The 23097-nt window shown below is 38.1% G+C and overlaps 1 protein-coding gene across 1 annotated transcript in view; it reads left to right on the forward strand.

Moving 5' to 3' along the window:
• KIF16B (kinesin family member 16B) overlaps positions 1-23097 on the forward strand; it is a 171806-nt gene that overhangs the window by 130388 nt on the left and 18321 nt on the right. The window contains 1 exon segment of the mRNA XM_032103634.1: positions 17265-17348. Coding sequence (XP_031959525.1) covers positions 17265-17348 — 84 coding nt within the window.

Here is a 23097-nt window from a genome sequence, read left to right on the forward strand (position 1 = left end):
AGCAGACACCAGTTTTGTAATAGTTTCTTAAGTTCATTTTAGACACTTTTCTACTACTACTTATTGTTCATGTGTAGTTCAGCTTTGTAATGATTAATGAAGAGACATAAACTGCTTATGGAACCACCACTGAGTGATCTCACTTTCCTTTCCTTTTGCCTCTGTATTCCTCTTTTGGGTGACTGCCATGGAAGGATCTCTGATTCCTTTTTAAGTGGTCCATATATCTGGTGCTCTTAATAAGTAATAAGTGGAAGAAATCTTCAACGTGAACTGCCAGCACAGATAATGGAGAGGGGATGAATTTGAGGTGAAGTCATTAATTTTAGGAGAACATCCTTGCATTCTGGAAGAGATCACTGACAGAGAAATGCAATATTTTACTAACTTGCAAGACATGGTTGGTGCAAGTTTGGGGATTTTTATTCTTCCCTCCCCACCCCCCTAGGAATCTCAAGGATAATTAGGCAATTTCTGTGTACTTACGTAATTATTAAATTATTTTTAAAAATCTCATCAGACATGCAGAATTCTCCCTTCCAATGAAGAATGCAAGCAGAAATTAAACTAGGAGTGGAGCAATAAGGCAGCAGACTTGTGCAGAGCACATGGGGCAGTGCTTGGGCTGGGGTCTTGGGTGTCTGACTGCTCCAATTCTGGTTTGTAACTGCAGTTGTAGAGTTTTATTGAATGCAAAATTTTTGCTAATCTTCTGGGATCGAGGTACTTGGCTTGCAGGGCTGGCAAGCCAGTTGCCATGTAACTAGTGAGCTCCTGGATCTTAGGATCTAATTTGGCAGCAGAAGTCAGAAGTCAGAGCTGGTTGGCCTGAAACTGCTGGTTTTACCATTGGATTTTCTAATTTACTGTCATTAGTAACTGTATATTTAGTTAGTATGTAAGCTTTAGGTAGTATGCTCACATTGAATGCAAACTTATGGATATTTGGATTCTTCTAGTGTTCAGTTTTAAACAGCATAGAGCAGGATAGCTGTAAATAACTTCCCTCAGATGATATTGAAAATTGTTTTGTTCTGAAACCTGCTGTGCTTATGCTAAAGTCTTGATCCTTCAGTGACCAAAGTCCCAATCTATTCACATATTCGTTGATTGCTGACATTCATGTTTAGAAACTCTTGAGATCAAGAAACAATTTAAAATCACAGGTTACATGCACTAGAGAGAGCAGGGTGTAGCCTGTAATACTGAACATGATTGTACAAATCTTGCTGCAAATGCTATCTCATTATTTTAGAAAGTTCAGGTTTATTTGGATATGGATTCTCAGTTATGGTTCTTTCATGGAACCATATGGTCCTTTGTAAGCATGATCTCTAACAATATTTTAAGATACGTTTTTTTCTTTGAAAATTTGATCCAGTGAAGAAATAAGCTTGTTAATGGGTTTTGGCTGAACCGGAATGATGTTTCTGGGTATCTGGATATGAAGTAGCAAATTTGGTTTGGTTTTTTTCCCAAATAGTCAAGACTAATGTTAGTGTAGTTTTGGTTTTAAACAATGGTAAAATATAATAGGACTCACAGATTTAATATGAGAACCGTAGGACGAACACCAAGCACCAAGAATGTATAAACAGTCTAAAAGGTGGTGGGTTTTTTTTGTTTTGTTTTGGTTGGGTTTTTTTTGGGCTTTTTGGTTTTTTTTTGATTATGGAAACTGTGTACTAGGGCGTGGGTGAAAATGAAAACTATTTGCAACATTGATGTGCTTGTAAATAGCAAATGCCATCATGTGTATTGTGGCAGAACTATATGTAGAAAAGCATTTAGAAAATAGTTTTTGAGGTATGAATACTAAATTAATGACAGACCTTAATTTTTACTTTCTAGCCTGGGAATTTAGTAGCCTTAGTAATACATCTTTCCATAAATACTGAAAGAAAAAAAAGTAGTAAGTTTTAGAACACCTGTTTGTGTGTAAACCCTTTAATACTATTATATGAGCATGTGATTATAGCCTTCAGCTTCTTTCAGTACAAATTACAGTAATTATGATATAGTTAATTTTAACATTCATATTCTTGTCACCTGTAACAGCCAGGAAGTGCATGCACAGGAAGCATATTTCATCACACGCATGTTTCCAGCTCCCATTCCTAATTATATTATGTTCAGAGCATTCTACAAGCCTGCAGGTTTACATATGTAGTGCTTCCATATCAACCCTAGTTTGCCACTACCTGCAGATGGAATTTAAGTGGTAGGTCCTTAAAAGCTTCATCTGGCCTTTGTTCTGCAGCATGAGACTGCTGAAATTTTTAAAAGAGATTTTTAGCATATCTCTCAGTACATCTGTCTACAAGTGAACAGAATTCATTCCAATAAATACAGTGTGAAAAACATTGCTGCTAACCATATCGTGTAGGTCCGTGGAAGCTTGATTACAGGGAAATGTATTTATTCCATGTGGTCCCTCTGAATTCGTGGTTGCTAACCAGGACTGGAGCATCAGAGACAACAGCAAACCCTGCAGCATATTTGCTTCCAGCATAATATGCAATTCTCAATCTGATTATTTCTAGTTGGAAAATGCAATCAGTGTGTGAATTTCTTGTCACAAAACTGAATCTGAATGTGTAAGAACCTTGTAAAAACCCAGTTAGGGGATTAATTTGTGGTTGTTGCTTTGGGTGCTAGATTTGTGCAGCAAAGTTTTCTTGGCTTGGTACATGTGATTCTGCAGAAATACAGCTTCTCTCTATCTCTTCTCCTTTCCTTTCTTCCCTCCTGCGGTTGTTGATGAGACCTGGTCTTTTTTGGTCTTTCCCTAGCAGCAAGTGAAACCTATGAGCTTCCAAACAATTCTCTGAGCTTTATAGGTCTTCTGATAGATTCAGAATGAAGCAAGTTTAATCAGCAGGTGGGCATCAAATGCCAGGTTTCATTGATTGTGCTGTGCAAAAGTCTTGTACAGGAGTAACATAGAAATTGAGAAAAAGCATTCAGAGAGGTGTCAGTCCATCATGTCATAATTTATGAACCACTTGACAGAATAATTCCTTTGACCATTTGATAATCTGATTTTCAAGGCTCTGCTCAATTACCTACTGAATTTGTGTAATACCAAAATATTCATGTTGTTTTACCAGTGAAACGGTTTTGTATGGATAACAGCTATCTGTGAGAGAGGAATGCCTCTAAGAAGAATTTCTAGACCATATAGCTGGAGGTTTAGGTGCTCATTGAGACTGAGCCATTTCTTAGCTGTTCCTGACTGTCTGTTGACTTGGGGAATGCCTCAGGCTGCAACCCTGTGTCTCTGTTTTCGTGCTGCTTAGTGGAAAGCAGACAGGAGGGTTGGAGGTTTTGCTGTTTCTTTTTTTCTCTATTATTACCTTCTTTCAGGAGACTTCTGGACATGTGTTCCATTAATCATTAGCTGTTAGTGACAGTCTCACTGCCTTCCAAGGGGTTTGTGAAGAACAGCTTGTTCTTGTTGGGTTTGTCAGGAATATGCTGCTAGCTTAAGTAGATCTTTCAAATAGAATCCTTTCATATCAGTTGATTTAGGATATAGTCACCCAGCTCAAACTCTAGTTTTTGTGAAAATACCCAGGTTAATTTTGAACAAATGGCAGAGAGGGTAACAAAAATTGTCAGGCTTCAACTGTACTGCCTATTGTGTTTTTTCGTTACATATTTAGATGGTATTACTGACACAACCGCACATGTGAAACTGTTTGCTAAACTTTATTCACTCTCTAATCTGGAGAATTATACCACACTTCTCTTGTGATTCATGAGGCAGCTTTTGAGTAGGATATTTCAGGTTTTTCCTCTCTTTGGAACCACTGTGAGAATGAACAGGGAAATACAGATTGCAGATTTTGCAGCACAGTAAGAATGTTCAGCTGTTTATTTTGGCATTGCTGTATTCATCAAATGAGTGATTCCTTATCTAAATGGGATTGAGATACAGGTGACTCTTATCTGATGTAATCTGCAAGAAAGGAAAGCTTCTGAAAATTTTCCCCCTCTGTATCTGGTAACAATTGTTACACATTTTAATATACATTTATGGCTTATAGTTTCTCTAGGCACTCTAGACGAGTAAAAGAGCAAAAGTTCTGTGCTGAGCCTTGTGCTCCTAATTAGACAAGGAGGGGCATGTTTGCCGATGACATTAACATGACCCAGCAATGTGTGCTTGCAGCCTGTAAAGCCAGCTGCATCCCAGGCTGCATCTTAGAGCACTGTGGGCAGTAGGTGGACATAGGGGAGAGAGTCCAGAGAAAGGCTGGGAGATGCATAGAGTGCTGGAGTGCCTCTCCCAGAAAGACAGACTGAGAGAACTGACTGGGGAAGAGAGGGCTCTGGGGAGACCTAAGGCACCTTCCAGTACCTAAAGGGGCTCCAAGAGGGCTGGGGAAGGACTTTTTACAAGGGCATCTGAACTAGTTTGAAAACAAACCAGTGGGAGATTGCAAGTCAGAATTATAAGTTAATAGCAAAATTAAAATAAATGCAGAAGTACAAGAACACTGACAGAGTCAGGATACAACCTGACACCCTGTTAGTCAGGGTGGTGGTAGCAGTCCAGATGAAGTGATCCTGTTGAAGTGGTGATCCTGTAGAAGGGTCTGGTCTTCACCTGAAGGTCCAGTGGTAGCTCTTGTCCTCTGGGAATCCAGTAGGTAGGGCTGACTGTGGTGTTCCAAACTTCAGATTATATCCAGGTAGGAATGCTTGGTTCCTCCCCCTGGGCGGAACATCTCACAATGGGATGATGTAATTTTATGAGTCATGCAGTGAGGCTGGATAGCCCATTAACAGAAGATAGCTATCCAGAGGGAGTTATCAGGGATGTGTCATGGAAAAGATAAAGAAGTCTGCCCCACCTGGTTTTAACAGATGGTGATAGAATACATACTTTTGGTTACGTCTTACATTGTAACCAAAGACAACATGGAGCAACAGTACAAGGGGGAATGGCTTTAAATTGACAGAGGGTAGGTTTAGGTTAGATCCCAGGAAGAAATTCTTCCCTATGAGGTTGGTGAGGCACTGGCAGACGTTGCCCAGGGAAGCTGTGGCTGCCTCATCCCCAGACGTGTTCAAGGCCAGGTTGGACAGGGCTTGGAGTAACCTGGTGTAATGGAAGGCATCCCTGCCCGTGGCAGGCAGGTTGGAACAAGATGGGCTTTAAGGTCCTTCCCGATCCAAACCATTCTATGATTCTAAAACCAACCTTAAGGCTAGTTGTTACAATCTACAAGAGGCATTTTTAGTTTAAGGGTCTTTTTAAAGTATTAGTTTATCATGTTCCTGCTAATGATCTTTCAGACTCAATATGGTGAAAATAATACTATGTTTCTCAGTTAAAAATTAGTTGACTTCAGAAGAAAGGAAGAAAACAAATTTCTCTGGCCGGTGTACCTGATAGTACAGTTACTAAATAAGTTTCTAAATGCCTTGTTTTGTATTCACAGTGAGATCTTCCTGTAAAGGTCTCTTGACTGCTGTAATGTAAATATATTAAAAAAAAGTGGAAGAGACCATCAGTCTCTGCAACACACAACATACAGAAAGTTCCATCTTACAAAAGAGAATTGTCTATGCCTCTAGAGAGCCTAAAGCAGGAAAGCCCAAGCCAAAAAATTTATTAGACATGCCTGCATGACAAAAAGCAATAAAATACAATCTCTTGTGGTTTAATATGAAAATAAACACAAAGAAGCAGTGGTTCTCAGAAAAAATATTGAGGCTGCAGGTATAGGAATTGAAGATGTCAAGAGAAGATAGCTAAAAAGCAGAGAATGTTGTCCAGTTTACAGTAGGACATATTTCAGAACCAAAGCCAGGAATAATAGTGTTGGAGGGTGAGCTGTCTGGCCATGTCTGAAAACAGGAATTCAATATGAGAATGTTAGTGATGTGAGTGAGAGTGAGATGAGAAAGCACACTTCTCATGGGTGCCAAACTTTGGGACACATTATTAAAGCATTCGATTAATTCATGGTTATGTATAATTGGTTAAAATGCTGTGAATAGTAAAAAGAATTAAAGGTATGGTTTGTTTGGACAATTTTTTCTCTATTGAATTCATTATTTTCTGTCATACTTAACTGTAGGTACACATCGTGGGTACCTACATGTGTACCCACGATGTGTACCTACATACACATATATGTATGTACACATAGTACCTACATACAGTTAGTGGCTATAAAGGATGCTTTGATATTTGTTCTCTGCACTGCTCTCAGCAGTGCAGGTACTCTGAAGCTGTTTGAGTGTATACTCTGTATTTTGCAGGAAATTTTTAAAATTTCTTTCAAACTGCTTCTGAACACTGCATGTCCTAGTCTTGTTATGTCCTCTATAGAAAAAAATTGAAGGAGAGCTTTAGCAGTATTTTAAATCCTTAAATTACTCACTGTACATTCAAATCTAACTCAAATTTTGTTTTTAAATCAGGGCATAAATAGGAGACCTTTACTTTTAAGTTCAGTTTTTGATAGTACCAGTAATGTAAAGTAGTTGCAAAATAATTGTATTGCAGGGTTTTATTTAAATAGGTAGAGTAGCATAATTTCCATTCTGATTGTACCTGAAGGCTCAATGTGCTGTAACTCATTGTAAAGTTGCTGTAAAAAACAATGAAAATATTAATGTGTTTTTCACCTTTCCCCTCTTTTCCTGGGTTACTAAAACTTGTGTAAGTGGAGCAGCATGACTCTCACACAGACTCAGTGAAGCAGTGCTTGTTGGGGAAAAACATTGTTCTAGAAAGCATCTGATAGATGAGAATTATGAAATTACTGACATGTAATCTAACCCCAAATTCTAGCAATTGTAAAACACATCCCTGTTTTTTCTTCCCTGCCCTAAGTAATGATGTTGGTTCAATACCATGCTGGCTTTTTCGTGAGTGTGTCTTTGAGACTTTCATGTCTGTGTGGTATATACATGGGTCTTGCTTATGAAGCATTTAGCTTCAAGTGCTTGATCAAGAAATTTTATTCTTGGAAACAAATATCTATTCTTACCCAGCATCCTGATGCTCAAGAGCAGTACTAAATATGGTATTGCTCATGAAACTGATAGCAACAGTGGTCTTTCTGTATCCAGAGTTGCTTTTCTGCCCTGCACATTCAAAATCCTTTGCCAAGCAAGCTCCTGAAAATGTATGTGTCAAGTTTATTACACTTAATTAGTTACCTGTCATTTTAAGCTTTACCTAGTGAAAACAGTAATAGTGGAAGGAAAATTTGTATTAGGCTTACAGCTAGTTTTTAAGTCTGTGATAAAGCAGCTAGTTCCAAAGTGTCTATGCGACTAGGCAAGTGAAAATGAATGTATAACCTGTGTGACTATCAATCACTCTTACTGTTGGAGGGGGGACTAAGTCATTCCTTTTAAGCTTCCCATTTGTGTGCCTGCACTGCCTTTTCTCTGGTTTTATCATTTTAAATGATGCAGAATGCTGTCTAACTTCTCCTTGTAATCAGTCCAGTTTGTTGAGAGAGTTAGCACTTTATATCTTATAACAAATCACACTTGAAGGCATACTGCATGTTTGTTTGCAGGTGTATTTCTCTGTGACAGCTGTTCTTTAAGACCCTGAGATCTGCCAATAATTCTGAGTAGTCAGAAAGGCATCTGTCTACTCAGCAGTACAAATTATTACTGCTTGTTGATGAGTTTTCATTATTAACATTTCTCAAAGGCAAGGGTGACTGAAATTTATGACATCAGTCAGCCACACGAGATGGGGATGTGTCATAAATGCTGCCAGATGTCACCGAGATGAGTTCCTGTGCAACAAGCAAATCTTCTTAGGGAGAACTGTAAAAACTGCTGTCCCGAGTCCCCTTCTCTGAGCCTGTTTCTGTCAGTAAATCAAATGGTACTGTGACTTCTCAGCATGGAGTCAAAGTGGCCCAATAGGCACCGTGGCATCAGCAGGAATGTGGTGCAGAGTTGGGGCAAGGTTATATGCAGTCAGGGTGAAGGTAGGGGTTGATGCATGCTATTGCAGGGATGGCCTTGACCTTGCTGGAAATCCCAGCAGGCAGATTAATGAATCAAACCCCAAATCATTTTGAAAGAAGAATAAACTCTACAGAGATCTCCAGAAAATCACTTTGAGAAGTGGGGTTTGAGTCATACCTTGATAAAGATTGATTAATGTGTTGATCTTTGAAGATACAACCTTGCAAACCTAGCAGTTGTTACTATTTCTTTAAAGAAGTAACCAAGACCTGAGACTACAATGAAGGAGATTAATGTTTAGTTAGCAAAATCATGACCTAAGGGCATAGAGAGTAGGGTATTAAACTTGTCCATCTAATTTCAAGGTCAGCACATATCTTTGTCTTGGATGATGGTCTGCCATGCCATGCTGGTATTTTTCCCCAAAGACTTCTCTCTTGGCAAGGGATAGACGAAACAAGGAAGCAAAATCAAGGTTGCAAAGACATGGTATGTTAAGAATTTTTCATGCTTATTTCCAAACGCATCTACAACTCAAATTTACTATTCTTATTTGGTTTTGACTGGTTTTCCTCGAAGGCATTTATATCCTTTGGTTGATGTACGCTGCTTCTGCACTATCTTATTCTAACCTTTTTACAGCCTGCATACGAAATTTAAATACTTTCTTTGCCATTTCGGCCAATTTTTGTTTGTCTCACCTTGATTGATAATCCTAAGAGCTATACAGTTATTGGTTTCTATTTAGAAAGATGCCCTGGCTGTATTAGCTTCTGATTTTTATGAAAGATATTAAAATCCCCAAACTGCATAATTTTATAGAAATGTGCAAGGTTTGCATGAACTTTGTTACATCCTATTGCTCATTTTCATAGGTATTCTGTATTTAAATGTTATTGTACTGCTTATAATGGACCAAACAATGAAGTAATTTGTCAAATAATATATAGACTCGTGCTTATGGCTCTATTTTGGTATGCTATTATTCTGAGTAGTCTAGAATTGCTTTAAGGAAAAGAAAAATACTCCTGTAGTGCAAGGTAACCTCTTTGGCTGCAGTTAATTTGATTTTTCTCAGTAGCAGGAGGCAAACTAAATGGAGTTAAAATTACATGGATAAACCACAGCCTTCACATGTCACCATAGCTCCAAAACTGCAGATTAAGTCTAGGTCAGCTTGCTGGTTTTAAAGGAGAAACATGGATATGAGAGCTCTCAAATCTTTTTGATAATTACAGATGATTGTTTGATGGGCAGGTAGGCATGATTCAAAGTGACAAATCTTCAGTGTCTAATCCTATTTGGTCATTTTGCATCATCATAGGGAGGTTTCAGGGTGGTTCAGAGGAGGAATTTCTCTTTTTGTGTTCTTGTTCCTCTTAAGGTGGGACAGATGGAGTTGAAATGTTCTTTGTAGAAACAATTAATGCCTGTCTGAGGAAGGTAACTAGCAAAAGATCTTGAAAGTTCAAAGATAATTACCCAGAACTAAAGGACAGCAGAGCTGTGAGAAGCTTGTGTGTCCTGAGAAGATGCTCATTTATTAGTAAATACCAATTTATTGGGGGTTAGTCACAGCATCCTGACTTGCAACAGAACTGCATATATTTATGGGAAGAGATTTAAGTGCTTGTGCTTCTTGGTACTGAGTATATATATATTAGAGATATATAGCTGAAGATATAGATATAGATATGCATGATGTTCCAGTGAGATAAGTAGGAAAAAAGCAAGGAGTCGTAACCAGTCTAAGTAAAGTGGAGAAGTTGCCAAATTTCCTGGTTGGCAGGTCTCCAGTGCACTCTGGCCTCAATGGGATGTGTGCTGAAGGGGATAAAGCAGACCTGGCTCACTGGGCTGCTGGCATTAGGGGCCAAGCAAAAAGCAACGTGCAAACCGGCAGTTGCCCCTACCAGCCAGAAATGAAAAGGTTAAAACCAGTCCCGTGGTTAGGTAACCTTTGGCATGGAGCAAAAGGATGGATAGCGGAAAGAAAAGAATGTTCTCATGTACGTGGGGCAAAGCAGCTTCTTGCAAGAGAAAAGGCTGTGCTGTAAAGAGACTAGAAACCAAATTGTGGCATAAATTGTGTACAGGAAATATCGGGCGCAAAATTCACCAAAAAACCCCAAAACCAAAACTCTAGTACACTGCTGCAATCTCTTGCATTTGTCAGAAGTGAAATATTTGCCAACCAATTTATTTAAGATTTTTCAGAGTAGACTTACCCTAGAAAGGAGGGAGATGCTCATTCCCTTGTGTGTGTTTGAGTGAAATCCAGGCCCTGGAGCCTGTAGTAGCAAGGAGAAACAACAACAGAAAGCTGTAAGCATGTAAGCCTGGGAGCTGAGACACAGCAGGGATGAACCTAAAGCAGCTCCTCGGCTCTTGGAAACACTACAAAGACCTTGAGAGCAGAGTTTGCTCCCCTCAAAGACAGTGAAGGATTGACTGTTAGATTGGTACTGGGGACCTCTCTGTAGAGACCCTTTGTGTAGGAGCAAGGTTGCTTACATCCTTTTTCCTGTTCCTATATCCTGGTCATTTGAGTTTTCTTCAGTTTAGGATGTTAATTACCCTTGTTTGTTATAATAAATAATGACTTTTGTTGCTGCTGTTCAGCCTTCTCCAGGGAGTTCACTCCATTAGAAGGCTGACATGGGTCCACCTCTGAGTTTTGGCTTGTCCTTGGATATGCTGCCTCTTGAGAATATCAAATCCCTCTCCCCTTCTGGCAGATAGTAGGGAGGATTGCAAATGGCCCAGTAGAGTAAGGTAAAGAATTAGGTAGGTCATGCAGGAATGGAGGAAAGCATAGCATTAAGACAGAGGCAAGTTGGGAAGCTGGAAAGTGGGGGAAGAACATGTTGGGAGAGATGGAAAAAGTAAAGAGAAAGTATTAGAAAAGGAAGAGGAAAAGAAGATGACAATCTGAATATCCAGAAAACAATTCCCTGGATATTCCCTCTCCCTGATTAATTGATAATGGAAAATAATGTCTTTAATCCTTCTGTCCTCTGAGGGCATGACTTACCTGCAGCATACATGTTGGGAGAGCACTGAAGGATTTATGCAATGGAGGACTGTTACTATTTTGTTTAAGAGAGAATACGTTTAGAGGTTTCTTCACTCAACTTTAAACAGTTTGAGCTATATCAGCTGAAAATACGACTTAGGTGTTTTTATATGTTATTTTGTTGGTTTCATTTTTAGTGGATAGTATATCAAATTATTTCTCTTTGATCTCCATTTGATTGTTTTCTGAATTTATAAAGCAGCCTTTAATCTGCCCAGTTAAGTGTTAACTTTTTACCTTTGCCTACTGCTTTCTTATGAAAATGTGTAGAAAAGGTAATTTATTTCAGGCAAAATATAAATAAAAATATAGAAATTAAGCTTGTGGTGGGTTTTTTGGTTTGTTTGGGTTTTTTGTTTGTTGTTTTTTCACCTTGACAAATCCCTAAATACTTGGTACAAGTTCATAGTTAAAAATACAGCTTCTGTCTAGTTTCTTTAGACTCTGGGAGTCTTACTGTCTTGAGAAGTTGAAGCTTTAGTTACTTGGTTTAAACTTCAAAAACTAAAAGTAGGACAGTTTTTTGTTTCGTTACTCTCTGCAAAATCAAGTCAGGTGCTGCCGCAGCGGCTGCAAAACCAGCCAGTTTCGCACATGAACCAGTGCCATGTTCTTCTCTTTGATTTTTCTCATCTGTGACAGAGATTTCTGGTACAAAGGATCAAAAGCCAGAGCTACTCTTTGAAAAATGAGAAAATTCAGAGTTGTAAAAATAACAAGAGAATTAAAGATGACTGACTTCTTAGTTTTAATAGTTACCATTTCCTTAATTTTCTTTTTCCCCCCTTTTTCCCCCCATTTAAATGTATCAAAACATTGAAGTACAAAGAGAATTTGGATAAAAGGTTAAAGATGACTCAGCCTCCATCAATGCCCTGTTTTTCTTCTTTAAAATGCCCTGTTTTTCTTCCTAAAAAAGCCTTTTACCTTATTGTAGGCATGAAAACATAGACTGTACAAGCCAAAAAATAATGAGATGTTTCAATCCTGTAGATTTTTGCTTGATGTCAGAAAATGGAATTTTTTATGTTTAGGGAGCATAACACTTGGAACAATTTCATTTTTCAGAAGTGACAAGCCTTCATGTGTGTATTATGTGGTATTCTACTTTGGTCCACTCTATATTGAAATACCATCTGCAAAGTATTGTACAAGACTTTTCATTAACATGTTCTATTCTGCTGTACCATAAAACCCCTGAACAGAATTAAATCCAGCAGGTCCCCCAGCAGACATAATGCCAGTGAAAAGTCTCCAACAGATTATAATAGAAATTAAAGGACACCCTTCAAATGGTGATGGCTATTTTTCCTAAAGGTTCTGAAGTGAGAGTGCACCCCATCCCAGGCACAGCATTTCATGGTATTGGAGCCTTCATTTTCACTCTCTTGGTTTCCAAAAGGCCAGTCTCCAAATTTGCATCTCTCCCTGGGGCTCAGTAGTTGAAGACTATGAAGCATGGTTTCACTTTGAAAGGATTTGCTTCCATATAGATGGTGTTAGGTATGTGCTGTTCCCAGAATCTTAAGGTCAGATTTGTATGTAAGATAGAATAGGTGATAGAAAATAAAAGGATCACTTACTGTTCTGCCATCTGCTCTTACAGCATTAAATTCCTGCTAAAAACCAGTCTCCTGACTGGAATATGGGAGAAGTAGAGGAATTCATTTAGCTGTGTAAAATTTACTAGAATAACATGTGCTGCGTATGAAGCACCTTCCCCTTGAGGACTGGACCTAATACTGTCTAAATTTGATTGTACTAACTCACAAGTACTCCATTGTGGCAGATAAGTATTGTTTCTTACGGATAATATTGCTGAGACAGACGAATAACATGCCTCTGAGTAATACAAGACCCAGAAATAAAACATGGCCTTTATTTATTGTAAATTAAGGAGTAAATTGCAAATGACTGTTTGCCGCTCTACAACTGCTCCTGCCCAGCAATGATTGCCAGGTAGGATAAACATCATTAACTGTAAAAAGTTTAATGTCTAAAAGACATTAGGAGTGCTGGTATGCAGTGTTGAGGTCTCTCTGTACTACTTTAAAATAGATCATCTGCCTTTGCCTTTTGGGTCTAAGCATAGTCTCAGCCTTGCCCATGGTACAAGTATGCATGTGTGTGCACACTCTAATGGATATAATGAAATTTGGATTGCAGCGATGCAGTGATTAATTATAGTAGGGAGATGCTTCTGCTGTCAAAATAAAAATTAGAAATCTTGCACGCTACATACAGAAGCTTCTCAGGAAATCATTCAAGCCCTCTCTTCCTATCAGGCTGGGGAATATGCCTCTTAATTTCCCCTGACAGAAAATACATCACCTCATCAGCAGCCCTAGAAAATGACAAAACATCCCTGCCAAAAAAGACTGCCTGCCAAATACTTCCATTGCCACTGCAGGAAGGGGGACAGGGAAGGGAGGGGTGTGCTTCAGAAATTCCATGGAAGGAGAATTTTTTACCTTGCTACCTGTAGAGTCCCACTGTTACACCTTGCATTGTCGCAAAATGTTCATCTCGTAGTCAAGGTGAGACCCTTGAAGAATTAATTTGAGCAGGAGGGTACACAAACATTTAATTCTGAAAGAATAATTTATATTCCTGAATCTGGATAGTGTGAAATTCCCTTACAGTGTTTGAGCCAGGGCAAAAATCTTGATACAAAATCCATACCTGCAAGATCTCTTACATATTTCAGTGCCAGAACAAATGCTGCTCAGTCACATACTGTACTGTGTGCATCAACCTGTAGCAGTGATTATCTCCAATGAAGTTACTGTGCAATTTCATAAAGGTGCTGTAGCACCACTAATAGGAAAATTTGAATTTATTGAAATATTTGCTACTGCACTTTGGCTTAAATGAGTAAAGTATTTTAAATAAACCTCAAATTTCTATTGAACCTTGCTTTGCTGAATCTCACACAATTGCATTCAGAGTCTATATATCAAATAGTACATTAGGACAGAGGATTTTCTATAGACAGTTATTGTAACATCATTATTTCAGTGTATTTGTGCTACTGAGCTTTTTTAAATTTATTTTTTATAAAACAAAATTATGATGAGATGAGAATGTTTTATTGTTACTCAGTATCTTTGTGGGACTCTTTCACCAACATTTTTTTCCCTGCATTAAAGTAATAACTTTATAAGTCAGAGTGTCGAAGATAAATGGGGTGTGTGTGTGTGTGTCTTTGTATATATATATATACACACACATATAATAAGCACACTATCTCTGGTAAATATACTAATAGTGTATTTTTATATAAATATAGTACAATGGACTGGCTTCCTATTACACTGAAATTTCAGTCGCATAGAGGACTGCATAATTCACCTTGCTGCATGGATGCGTCCAGTTCTTATGTTGCAAAGATAACTTTCAAGCTGCAGAGTAGGTGGGAACTGGTGCTGTCATGTCTGCATTAAGTGTCTGGATAGCCTGAAACTCAAGCCTGCAGAATTTTGAGTGTCTCTTTCTCATTTTGGTGGGCATTAGACTCTTGGCATGTAGTGGAATAGAACCCATTGAAATAACTGAATTGCTGAAGTGATGATGAAATTCGTGGCTGGAGGATTTTCTGTCATATAGATGGGTGGTCATTTGTTGTATGATGGAAATAGTCCACTGGGAAAGTGTGGGGCACAGAAATGTTCCAGCAGGCCTGAGGTTTGTGTAACGTCTGCATCTGGCCCTGTAGAGATGCCATCTGCAGTAATTGATTAGTCCTTTATAACATACCTCTGGAGGATGAAAAATCCTTCCAAGTGACATATATGTATAAATAGGTATATTCTGTACACATACTGGCAACACTGGCATATTACAAACATAGGTAACTTTATATGTGTATGTCAAGAATAATTCAGCATGTTGACATTCTGATTTGCATGATGGCTTTTACGATGTACAAAGTATTCAGATCCCCACACCTTTACCAGCAATAAACTCATGATTTTCATATAGGGTATGTGTTATGACTTTGAACGTTGCAGAGCGAAGTTTACTGGCTGAGACCTTTGTCTTGCATATTAAATTCATGACTGTAGTAATGGACTTTGGTTTGGTTTCATGTGCATGGTAGTGATTTGGGAGTTAAACATTAAAACAATGTGAGTAGCTACTTCTGTTTGAAAGTGTTAAGCAAAACACATTTCGTTTCATAAAACACAACTGGTTTTCTTCTAAAATACATCCAGAAAGCTTAGGAAAACAACTTGCTTATCCCAAAGTTATGTAGAATTAGTCCCCAAATTCCTGTTCAGATGGAACTTAATTTAGATAAAGAAATCATGCCTGATTTTAGCTGTAAGATCTTGCTTTGACTCCAGAGAGTAGGTCTGAGGATGCCGTAGTGGTAGGTTCATTGTACTAATTGGTTTTTAATAGACACTATTTAAAAATTCTGTAATGGAAGTATTTATTAGCAACTAAATATAAAAACAATCTCCCTATGTCCAGGAGGGGATTGTGGTGGTAGTTATTTCACCTTGCTTGTTCCTGGTAGTGACATGATGCAGTACTATCTAATAAAATACAATTTCTGCAGATATGGGGTTTTGAAGTCCTTGAAAATATTAGCACTTATAATTGTGTATAGGTGAAGAAGTGAGTAATGCAGTGAAATAAGTCCTCAGGACAAAATTATATGATACTGTTTGGTTGTGTACTGCTTGTCCTGCCAATATGAAGAAGCAGGCACACTGAGAAGAATATAGTTGGAGAAATTTTAGGAATATAATTGGGTCATACTGGCAAGACTGATGGAGAGCAGACATCTCTTCCATCTCCTCTGGTGCCCCACATCACCTTTATCGTTTTAAGATGTCTAGACATTTCTTTAAAATTATTGAAGTTGGAGTTGAACCAGAGAGTGGGAATAAACTACTTGTATTGCAGAATTCCTCTCTATTTTAAAGATGCATACATTCAATGTTAATAATGGAGCTTCTCATTTAAATCAGTATGTGTCTGCTCCTTGTAACCAGCCATAAATTCTCTACAGTCCTGTATGTGCTGATAGACTAGAAAATGATGCATCTTTTTTATTGGTTCAATATCATCAAATGACCTGGGGAGTTAATGCAGGAGGCAGTTTTACATAGGGATTTGACCTGCAAAACAACTCCAGCAATGCCAATGGGAGGTTGCATATTTCTATCTCATGATATGAGTGCTGGGAAAAAAATGGGTTTGATTTACCTTTAAGTGCAAACACAAACTATGGGGAGAGGACTTGCTTTCTTTTGGATTGTTCCCATCAGTGGCTTAGCGGGCCATGTTCAGTGGTACTTGTTACCAACTCTTGAGTCTTTTGTGTGTTTTCCAGATATAGCTGGCTGGAATTAGTTCAAGCATTTTATTTATTGGTGTGCAAAAAGGGGAGACAGTTCCCTCCCACCCTCCCTCTCTCTCTCTCTTCCCTCCTCTCCCCCCCGCCATAGGATGGAAAAAGAAATTAGGAGATAGCTTTGAACACCTCTCTGGAAGAACTAAAAGTAGAGATCTGAATAGTTGTTTTTAGCAGTTATGCCATTGCCTTGTTCTCATTTTCGGTGTGATAAAGCAGGACTTTGCCTGCATGTGGGAATTCTCTTCAGAAATTAAAGCTATGAGCTTCCAGCGTGGACACACATTGGAATGGGATTGAGCTACAGCTGAGTTACAAGAAGTGGTAGTTCAGGGCACAACAAAAGCTTCAGGTCAGGTGATGCCTGGAGTCCAGCAATGCATCTCCCAGAGCATGACTTCAGTGATCATTCTTAGATCCAATGATCTTACATTTATGATAGAACATAATTAAAACCAAACAAATTACACCACCATACAGTTGGAGACCACAGATTTTGGGAGACTAAATGCAGTCTTTTAACGTAACACCTTCCTGCAGAAATTGTTCTTACTTCCTATTTGATGCTGTGTCCTCACATTTGGATTGGCAATTTTTAATATTTATGTGGGCAAACAGTGGCAGTCCGATTCCTAAATTTTCTTTCAGTCACTCTCTGATGACAAAATGCATTGTTATCTTAGCAATACTACAGAGCAGATTGCAATAACCTCAGTAGAAATGTATAATGTGATATTTACTAATAGCATATAGTGTAGCTCATGAATATTTGGCAGTTTCTTCTTCCTAGTGCTTTGTAGTTTAAACAGAATTTTCTCATTTGAGCTTGTCACTTCTGGTGCTGATTCATCCTTTAATGTCTTCCAGGTTGCCACTTTAGAATTCCCTCCAAAGAAGCTCTTTGGAAACAAGGATGAGCGAGTGATTGCAGAACGACGGTGTCACTTAGAGGTAATACCAGCTTTTTAACAGGCTTCTGGTGTGTGTTTAGGTGGAGTAGTCCCTGCTTGACCAACAGAAACCATTCCCATGTGATCAACATTAAATAGCCTGTTTGTAAATACCAAATTACTTGCTGCCTCATTTAACACAGGAGATGGCAGCAGTACATTGTGAAGTAATGAAACATCTCTTAAAACATAAATTATTCCTAGTCTAGAAAAAAAAAAAAGGAACTCTTTGGAGATGTTCACAGGAGATACATTTATTTAATGGGGAAAGTGGTGGGTGAGGTTAAGTATTCCCTTTAGACAGCTGGTATCTGTGCAAGACGAGATTAGTAAAAATATACTGCTACTTTAAATACAATTTGTTAGTTGGAGATTTACTATTTTATCATAGTTAGTATATCCAAATATCTCATGACAGAAGGAAAGCAATATTTAGGCATCTTTGAGTTTTATTTTGTAACCCAACTTTCTGAACATATTCTTTCTCTTTCGATTAATTTTAAAAATTAATTTTATTGTGGACAAAGTTATTGAGTTTGAGGGTTTGCGTTATTTATTTTGCTAGTTCTACAGTGCTGTGTGGATGCCATGATTTTGAACTCCTATCACACATTAGGTCTTTATATTTCTATGTTAATGCATGTTTTACTGCAGCCAAGGGCCAGGAGGTGGGGTTTTGGGAAGGAAGAAGAGTCATGATCAAAGACTAAACTGTACACCTTGCAACTATATTATAGCAACTTGGGCATTACTTGATCATGCAAGTCAGTAGGAATTAAATTCTTTGTAGAGCTAAAATAGCATTAGGTAGTGCTTTAGAGAAATGAATATAAAAGTAGATTGCTTACAATTGGAATATTTTCTTAGGTAATTTTTCATTGTACTTCACCTTTTCTTTGATCTACCAACAAAACATCCTCCCAATGACTTCTGATGTGAGGCTGTCTTACATGAAGCACAAAATGAGGTTTTTTTTCTTTCACATCCTGGATAGACAGCATAAAGGCATGCTCATATTCCAGTCTAGTACTCAATTTGCATATTTTTGTACCAGTAAAAAATTTAATCCCTTAATCTTTCTGGCCTTTCATTGGTTTACGAACAGATTTTATTGTAATTATTCTAATGTTAAAACTGCTCTGTATAGCGATGCTTTGATCATGGCCATGTAGTACTTGCAGCTCTCTATATAGCCAGGTTCTAACTTAAAATTAAATTGTATCTATTTTAACTAAATAGGTCATTAAAACTTTATTACCTATATATTTTGCAAGCATAATAATATATGACAACTGTTCACATGAATATGTTTTGCCATATGCCCCTTGGCCATTCCACTCAGTAGTCCAGACAACTCACAGTGTTGAGAAACTGAAGATCCCCCGTGGCTAAGGGCAAGTTAGATAAAGAGGACAAGGAGCCAAGCAAATGTTACTATCCTTGCCATGAGGAATTCAATACAACAAGCTGATCAAAACTCCCTGATGTATAGATCTCTAATCATGGTATTTTCTTTTCACTACATATTTTGCAGTGGTTTGCTCTGCCTTTGCCAACGGCTGGAGAGTTTTAGCTCACACAGCTGCAGCCTCCTTGGTGAAGAGTGAGGGAAACCACCTAAGCAGTGATGGTTTCCAAAGTCACGTAATACTTTGAAGGCTCAAAGAACATCTTGAGTTATGCTTTGAAAGTGGCAGCTATGCTGCAGTAGTGGCAGATGGCCCAGGCATCAGTTCAATTTCAAATACTGTTCGTTCATGCCTTGTGGCTTTCAGTCCAGTGTGAACCTTAAGCATACTTCAGTGGGCTAACTGGAAAGTAGTAAATGGACGGATTGTCTCAGGGAGGGACTTGAGTCCTTGGTTTTGGACTGTAGCGTGCTTCTCACATGAGAATTTGGTCAGGTAGAAGGTAAGAGTGTTAGACCTTGGTATCAAGTACAAACATGGCTTGTATTCAGTTGACTTTCACACCTGATCCTGTACCTTGATTTGCTGAAAACCCTTTGCAATCTCTTTCAAGCTTCACAGATGATGTGTTGGTATAGCTGTAGTAGGGTATAAAAGCTTTTTTGGTTGCTCCACTTGATTAGTCAAGAGCTAATGGCTAATACAGGATTTTTAGAAAAGGCAAAGCAGAGTTACCAGACCAACACAAATGTATATTTTTATTCAACATCTGAGCTAATTTTATTGACTAAAAATAAATGACAGCCTGAAATACCAGTCCAATAAGTGTTCTGAACAAATACTCTGTAATGTAAGCTTATTAGTGGAGCGGTTGTCCCAGTGGTGGTGAAAAAGAAATTGCTTTGCTTTTCCAGTTTTTACATGCATCTTGAATAGGCTGGAACTCCATATCATTTTTCCTGAGCTATTTGCATTGAAATAGGTTTGGCTAGTTAGTGCTTCCCACAGGTGATCTCTTAGCAACTGCAGTTTTCCTTGTGCTTAATTAGATTTGACCCTTTGCAAGACACTTTAGGAAGAATTTAGTTTTTCCTACATGTCATCTCTAGGATTCTTGCCACAGTAGAAGTACTGAGAAGAGCAGTGGGGTTTTTCGTACCTTTCCAGACAACTATAATCAGGGGGGCTGGCTGTTGCAGTTTGCTTTGTTTGAAGGTTGAGATGAAGCGTTACCTTATGTCAGCCTGGGTTTAGAAGTGGGCATATTTCATCATAATGAAGGTGAAATTACTTGGAGTAAAAGATCCAGAGAGCCCCAAATTATAAGGATTGTGATTTTAAAATCCCAGTAAGTTCCAAGTTTGTGTATAACATTAAGTTTTTTTATTTATCCTAGCTGGTACAAATGCTGACTAACCAAAAGCTTCACTATTACTGTATCAAATATTACTATATCCTGCAGCTGTAGGGAGGAGGAGAGAAATCCAGCAGGCAGGAATTGTGCAGCAAGATTGATTTCTTTAATTATTTTACAAACTCTTTTATAGACTTTTTCTTCATAGTCTAATTGGACAAAGGATCAGCCACCCCCTGGGTGGATTGGCTAGAAATCCTAAACATCCACTGTCAAAATATTTTTCTACTGTACCATAAACATAGTTCTACAAGGTCACAGGTGTTCATAGTTTATAGAACTTCTGCTAATCTCTCTGTGAGAGAGAAAAGTATCCCACGGGCTTAGAAAGCAGCAGGAAAATTCCTTGCTAACAGCATTTTTGTATCCACACTTTGCAATGCCTTGTTTGTAAGAAAGCACATTATATGAACTACTTTTCTGTGAGATGAACCTGAGAACTTAACTTTGATCTCCAGCATGATATGTAATTGCAATGTAAACACTTTTTTTTTGCTTTGGTGTTTGTTGGTATAATATCAAGTCTTTTGAACTGTATTTGACATTACCATAGAGCTTAGGAAAATAATGTGCAAGTTTTTTCCTATACATCTTAAGAGAAAACATTTAAATTTTATTTAAAATTATCTACCCAAAATAACCTATTGCAATCTATTAATTTAGTTTTTCATCAGGGCAAAACTCTACATTAATTGTTTTGCAGTTTAAATACTGTAATTTCACTTCAGAGCCAACCTTGCTTGATTAAATCTGCCTTAAATGAAACAGCCAAGAATTCTTTTGATTAAAGTTAATGAACAGAAGTTAGTGTGTATCTATCCTTTCTTGCAAATAGAAATCAGTAGGTAAGAGCATAGGATCCTTTTTTTAGTGAGTTCAGATAATGTATATTCAGTTTTTCATACTTTTTTAAGCAAGAGCTTTGTAAAGGAAGCACTTGAGTCAGTGAATGTATCTACTCCCGTTTTAACTCAAGTATCTTTTATTCCTTTGTGAGTTGCTAGGTCTGTTAATGACACTAAAAAGAAATTTTCCTGAAATCCCAGCTTCTTTGGATACTGCATTTCTGTATCATATCAATTCCCCTGACTATTCTTTTTTTCTTCTCTTAGACTTCTGCTTTGTTGTAGTAATGAAGATTATTCTTAGCCCAGTTTTCCCATTGTGCAGCCAAGAGAAACTGGGCAGGAGTCTAAGCTGACATAGCAGATTGAGCTGTGTTTCTTGACTCTGTGGTCAGAAGCCTTGCAGTCATGGACCCACTAGACTTTCTTTCCTACCCTTGCTGTCACCAGTGTGTTTAGGAAAAAACAACTGTTATGCTGACAAAATCCAAACAGGTTGTTGCTTAAAGGAAAACAAAAACTCTCCCCAGCCTCAGTCGTTCTCCTTGTCTCTGTTCCCTGTTTCCTCTTCTCTGTTCTCAGGGCTGCATTTCCTCAGGTTGGTTTGCAGACAGCAAAGGGAGAAACAAGCAAAATCCCTGATGGGGTTTTTAGGGATCAACAGTTGGTTAGAGTGTGGTGCTGGTAACACCAAGGTTGTGGGTTCCATCTCCAGATGGGCCATTCCATTAAGAGCTGGACTGGTTCTTGTGGGTCCCTTCCAACTCAGAATATCCTGTGATCTAGAAATAAAGCTCAGCAGTCAGTAGGAGTCATGTGTTATCTTTTGCTGCCACTTACAGAGCTCAGGGAATGAAAGTCAACCTGTAACTATGGTAATGTGAGCCTATGTCGAGTTCTGTAGAAGCATATACATCTTTTTGGCATTGCTTCTGCTCTTCTTTTTTCTTGGTACTTTGAACCTCTTTAAAAGATAGACACACTCAATTTATTTAAAATTAATAATATAATTGTCCTTAACCTCCTCACTTCCTGATGTCTGCTGATGAGGATTCAATGATAGGTGTTAATGCAAGAGGCAGAAATAAATGAGCTGCATAATTCAGTTTTGCTGTCCAATCTGTAGAACTGTCTGGGGAACGTATCGCAGACACTGAACTGACTGAAATATTGCTGTTACCTTCAGCCAAAATTAACCTTCCAGAATTAGATTAACTTAGAAGTCAAATCTTTTGTTTGTTTTTTAGTTTTTATTTTCACTTTAGTTCCTTTGGAGGTGATGATTTCTAGGGTTTGGATTTTTTTTTAATAAGGCTCTAAATTTAGCCATGCTGTCTTTCCCCTTTAAAAGTAACATTCAGCTGACATGATTCCAGGAATCTGGTTCTTAAGGAAAAGGTGAAATAAGGGAAATAGCACCTTTTTCTTGAACTTAGATTAATTCTTGTTATTTAAGTGTCTTATTAATTTTTGAATTAACACCTTGGTGGAAGCCAGCAGTAGAAATGTCTGAGAAGAAAAAAACCCTCAAAATATTTGTCATCAAATGTGGGCAAACAGAATGTTTGAATCTGCCTGAGACCTTGAGGTTTTCCTTGAAGTCATGAGGACAGAAATGTTTTAATGAGATTTTAGCTTATTCATCACCTGAATATTCAGTATGAACTTCATAAATACTCCCCATGAGTCTTTGTTTCACTGCCCCATTCCTATATAACTGAGAGAACCTATGCTAGTTATAGGTAAATTGATGTCTCTATTGTAAAAAATCCTATCAAGTGGGGCTAGAGTTACCATTTCTGTTTGATTTTTTCCCTGGCTGACACCAGTCATAAAGAGCTTTCAAAGCTACTATATACATGTTTGTTCGAAGTGATTACTAAAAGGAAATTATTAGACACAGACATGAGCTTACAACATCCTTAACAACAAAGCTTTCTAAAAGGAGCTTTAAATCCAGCTGCTCATCAGCCTGGCTCTTGAAGAATGATTGCCTCTGACAGCGTCGTGGTAAATACTGTTCTTAGCAGAATCTAGGTGAGATGGACTTCAGAACTCATTCAGAATATATTTGGTACTTAC

The sequence above is a fragment of the Corvus moneduloides genome, chromosome 3, assembly GCF_009650955.1.
Source record: "Corvus moneduloides isolate bCorMon1 chromosome 3, bCorMon1.pri, whole genome shotgun sequence".
Classification (NCBI taxonomy): domain Eukaryota; kingdom Metazoa; phylum Chordata; class Aves; order Passeriformes; family Corvidae; genus Corvus; species Corvus moneduloides.